This window comes from Crocuta crocuta, unplaced genomic scaffold (genome assembly GCF_008692635.1).
Source record: "Crocuta crocuta isolate KB4526 unplaced genomic scaffold, BGI_CrCroc_1.0 scaffold267, whole genome shotgun sequence".
NCBI classification, from domain to species: domain Eukaryota; kingdom Metazoa; phylum Chordata; class Mammalia; order Carnivora; family Hyaenidae; genus Crocuta; species Crocuta crocuta.
The window spans coordinates 1,172,717-1,177,331 of NW_027531899.1; the positions used below are offsets into that span (position 1 = coordinate 1,172,717).

At 56.8% G+C, this 4,615-nt stretch overlaps 1 protein-coding gene and 1 non-coding gene across 2 annotated transcripts in view; one reads left to right on the top strand and one right to left on the bottom strand.

Moving 5' to 3' along the window:
- PLEKHG2 (pleckstrin homology and RhoGEF domain containing G2) overlaps positions 1 to 2,385 on the bottom strand; it is a 10,534-nt gene extending 8,149 nt beyond the window's left edge. Inside the window, exons 1-3 of the mRNA XM_077773889.1 lie at positions 1,645 to 2,385; positions 860 to 989; positions 131 to 139 (exon numbers count right to left, since the gene is read on the bottom strand). Of these exons, the coding sequence (XP_077630015.1) occupies positions 131 to 139; positions 860 to 968 (118 nt within the window). The 5' untranslated portion in view covers positions 969 to 989; positions 1,645 to 2,385. The remainder of the gene's footprint in view (positions 1 to 130; positions 140 to 859; positions 990 to 1,644) is intronic.
- Positions 2,386 to 2,638: 253 nt separating this feature from the next.
- On the top strand, positions 2,639 to 2,731 carry TRNAI-UAU (transfer RNA isoleucine (anticodon UAU)). Its single transcript is given in 2 exon segments — positions 2,639 to 2,676; positions 2,696 to 2,731. It is a non-coding gene; the product is annotated as a tRNA-Ile (tRNA).
- Positions 2,732 to 4,615: the final 1,884 nt, after the last annotated feature.

Below are 4,615 nucleotides of genomic sequence, written 5' to 3' on the forward strand. Positions count from 1 at the left end.
CATGGCAGGCCCTGTAGGGGCTGCGGGAGGGGGTGGGGGGGGATGTGGAGCAGGAGATCAGGCTGTGTCCCCAGCTGAGTGAGTGCAGCCCTACACTCACCCCAGGTCAACTTCTGTTCCCCGCCCCCACCTCCCGGGGCTCCCTTCTCTCCCCACTGCACTGCTTTGGTCCTGTCCTGTGCTCTCCCATCAGGATCTTCCCTGGGCTTCGACCTCCACTCTTCTAATCCACCTCCATGTGTCAGCCTGGGAGATCTTTATTAATTTGCCCGTTTGACCCTGTCACTCTAAGTATAACCCCTTCACGCCCTCAGGAGAAAGTCCAAACTCCTCAGATCCACTCGGCCCTATGCAACATGGCCATCAGAGACTTTTCCTGTCTCTCTCTTCCCTCAGGCACGCCAATTCTCCCACTCCAGACTCCAGTCATACTTGGCTGCTTTCAATTATTTTAAGTAATTGCGTTTTTAAGACACAGCCTTCTCTCACCTCTGCGCATACTCTTCCCTCTGGGAAGAACACTCTTCCTTGCTTTTCCTAATTCATTCCTCCTTATCTTTTAATTCCACCATGTCTCCTCTTCCAGGAAGCCTCCACTGACTTCAATACTGGGCTCCCACAGTGAAGGGAGGGGGCTTTCACCCCACCCCCCACCCCTTCCCGGCCTTAACCATTGACCCTGGGTGTCCCCCTCTGGACTGTCACCATCTAGGAATGGTACCATCTGCCCCACCAGACTTGGGAATTCTGTGTAGGCAGGGCTGGACTGTCTCGGTTGGTCACCCTGTGGCCAGCCCTGGGCCAGCCAGTGAATGAAGGAACAAATGCCCCGCAGCTCCACTCTCCCCTGCACGCTCACCTGTCTGGGTCTCACACACGGCTGCGCAGTCACACGCTTCACCTGTGGGGCCACGGCCAAGGCTAGGGCTGGGTTTGGACAGGCTTGGTCCACGGGCTCCCTCGGGCATGGCTGAGTGGCTCAGCGGCTTCTGCGGAAAGACCCCCTTCTCGGATATCAGGACCCCATCGGCTTCCCCGCCGCCCACACTCCCAGCTTAGGCCAGAGGAATCAGGAGTGGGATCTAAATCCAGGAGGAACCGGAGAGTAAATAAATAATGGGGCAGACAGAGGCATAGTGATAGGAAGAGGGGCACCAAGAGAGATAACGCAGAGAAAAAGATGGAAAGGTCGAGACAAAGAAGAGCGAAGCTGGGAGTCTGGTCTGTCTGGGGCCGAGGCTCAGGGATCCTGGGAACGTTAGGGCTCTGGCTGGAGCCGAGGGCGAGGGGCAGGGCTGGGAAAAGCCGTGGGCGGGAGGCCTCGAGGTCCCTGGGGAGGGCGGAGGAGGCTGGGGGACCGGATGCCAGGGTCCTGCAGACGGCTCCCTCCCCCGCTCAGGGCTGCGAGTTGAGGCGCTGGCCCTGGGCCCTCGACCCAGCCCCCTCTCCAGGCAGTCCCCTCCGCGATCCGCTTACTGTCCCCACCGCGGCAGCCAGGGTCCCCAGCGCCTTCCCACACCCCTTCAGACCCAAACTCCCGCCGGCGCCTCCGCTCGCCCCCCGCCGGCACGCCCCCTCATTGTTCAGCGGCTGCGGCGCCGCCCCCTCCCCCAGCCCGTCGGGGCCCCTCGCCTCCCGCCTCACCTCCCAGGGAGTCTCCAGCCCCGAACCGAGGCTGCCGGATTCCTATTCAACCCTAGCACGGTCCCCGGGGAGGCGCAAAGCCGGACTCCTGGGTCTCTGCAAGTCAGGGGCGTGAACTTCGGGCTCTCAGGCTCCGGGAACCAGAATCCGAGGTCTCTCCGAGGGTGGGATGCAGCGGTCCGAATTTCTTGGTCCTCTAAATGGGGGATGCTCGCAGTCTCGACTCTTGGGTCTCAGATGGAGCGCTGGGAACCCAAATTCCTGAGTCTTCTTGATAGGGCCGTGGGGCTACTGGATTCCTGAGTTCTCGTAACTCTAGGAGCAGGGATTAAACCATCCCCCAGGCGGAAGCGCAGGGGAGTCCCCAATTCCTGGGTCCCCTTGAAGTAGTGGGTGTTTCAGCACCAAACAGACTGGCTGGGGTGCTAGGAGTCCGTTTGCCAGGTTCAGATGTCTGGGCTCGGGTATCTGGGAACCGTTGGAGGTAATCACCGGTCCGGGATCCCAAGTTCTTTAAACCGGGGTGCAGGAAGCTCGGCCTCCAGGAACGCGCGGGGCTGATGTCCCGGACTCCCGGCTCCTCCAGGAGGGGGCGCTGGGCACCTGGATATCTGGGGTCCTTTAGACTAGACGCGGGGGCCCGGGCTTCGGGGTCTCTCAGGGCGCGGCGCAGAGACTCTTGACGCCAGAGTCCACGACTTTGGACCCCTCAGGTTCTGAGATGAGTACCACCGGGCTCCGGCGGCGNGTGTTCTGAATATTCATGAGAAGGCGAGTCCCAGGAAGGCTACACCCCCACATTCCAAACGCCTCTGACTTTTCCCTTTTACAGCAAGGGCCTTCGGGGCGTGAGAATCCGGAACGGTAACGCACTTTCTCCCATTGGTCAACTGAAAAATTTGTATTTGCATATGCAGTAAAAGGCGGGGCTGTCCAGCGAGGTCACGTGGCCAAGAGCGACTGAAGGACCTCGCGACGCGAGGGTGCGGCCGGAGCTCCAGTGGCGCAATCGGTTAGCGCGCGGTACTTATACGACAGTGCGAGCGGAGCGATGCCGAGGTTGTGAGTTCGATCCTCACCTGGAGCATCTCTTTTCCTTTCAGCAGCATTTCACAAATTTATATCTTGTAAGTGGACTGAAACATCCACGTCATCACTGAGGGGAGTGGACATTCGATCTTCAGAGTTTTGGGGTTAGAAAGACTCCCGGAACTCCGGCAGCTGCCCGGGAGTGTTCTGTATTGTGGGGAGGTGCCGTGTCCATCCTGGCCGCCAGAGGGTGGTATCGCCTCTTAATATGCCTGCGAATTCAACTGGGACTGCAAATCTCAGTTTAAGACTTCTATAGATGTGTTGGGTCCTCCTCCGCAAACTGTCTATGGCATTGCCTTTTTCTCCATCTCCTACCCCCCCCCCGTTTCATTGAAATATCACTGCCATATAACACTGTGTTAATCCGAAGTGTACAACGTGATTCGATATATGCGTAAATTGTGAAAAGAGTTTAGTTGACATCAATCATCACGTAGTTGTTTTCCTCCTGTGTCTTGGATTTTTCATTCTCTCTTCCTCCCCTTTTCTGAGTTTGTTTGTTCCTTTCAACAAGAACTAAACATGCACTATGTGACTGACTCCCATTTAGGGTTTAGTTGTGAGTGATAGAGCAGTGAACAAGGCAAACTCCCTGCCCTTGAGGATCTGGCATTCTAGCGGGAGAGGCAAGTTTCTACAAACATGAAAACTAAGTATATTTTATATGTTAGGTGGTGGTGAATGTCGTGGAGAAAGTAGACTAAGAAAGTGGGGGGGGGGGGTGTTGGGTGTGGGCTGCAGTAATAGTAGTCAAACTATTGTTTGACTAAAGGAAATGTCACTGAGGAGACATTTGAGTAGGGACCTAATGGAGGGGAGTAAGCCATAGGGATACCTGGAGAATATTTCAGGCAGAGGTAGCAGCCTGTGCAAAGGCCCTGTGGCTGAAGCACACACATCAGGTATATTGGTGGAGCAGCTAGGAAGCCAGTGTGACTACAGCAAGAGTAGCCAAAGGTAAGACTCACGCCACGTAGGCTGGTGAGGTCTTAGGACTTTGCCTTTTATGTGATCTTACTGTGACTCAGGTGTCAGGACAGGTTCCCTGAGGTTTTCTTGTACGGGAGCGGGGAGAGGCTGAGAGCAGGGCCAGGGCCAGGAAACCAGGAAGGGGCTGCTATGAAGGTTCAGGTGGGAGATGATGCTGGATAGGACCAGGGTGGGGGCCACAGGAGGAGGCAGGTAGATCTACTTAGAAGGTGGGTCAGACCGAATTGCTGTTGGACTGGGCTGTGAGCTTGACAACCAAGAGTCAAAGGGACTCCCGGGTGTTTGGCACCAGTAGCTGGTGGTAGAGACCATTTTCTCAAATGAGGTTCGCTTCTGTTTCTAGAAGGGGCAGAGACTCTGTTTTTGCTAAGGGAATGGCCAGAGATGTCAAATATCTCGTTCTTGAAGTGTCTGTGAACGTCTCTGCGTGGCTTATTCCCGCTCTCTGCCACCCCCACTGTCTTTGGGTGGCCGCGTTTCTGTATTTTTTCTCCAACCCTCTTCTAAGTTTGCCGATCTGAGCCCTTTCCCAAAACTGAAGGGAGAGCAGCTTCCTGGAAGAGGAGATCAATGGTCAGGGCCGGCCAGAGTGCAAGGAGAGAGCCAAAGAGGAGGGGGCAGGGGAAGGGGAAGGGAGAAGGCAGAGGAGGGGAGGGGGCTGGACAGGGAGAACCCCGGCAGGAGCGAGCAGAAGGGTGGGGAGGAAAGGTGCAACCGAGGCGACTAGGAGTGAGATGCAGGGAGGGGCAGGTGGAGAGGGCAGGGAGGGGGGAGAAGGGAGAGGAGAACTGAAGGAAAGAGAAGAGGGGGTAAGGGACAGGGGGTGGGGGCTGGAAGGGGAACACAGTAAAAAGGGGAGAGGAAGAGTTGGGGGGAAGGGCGGTGCAGG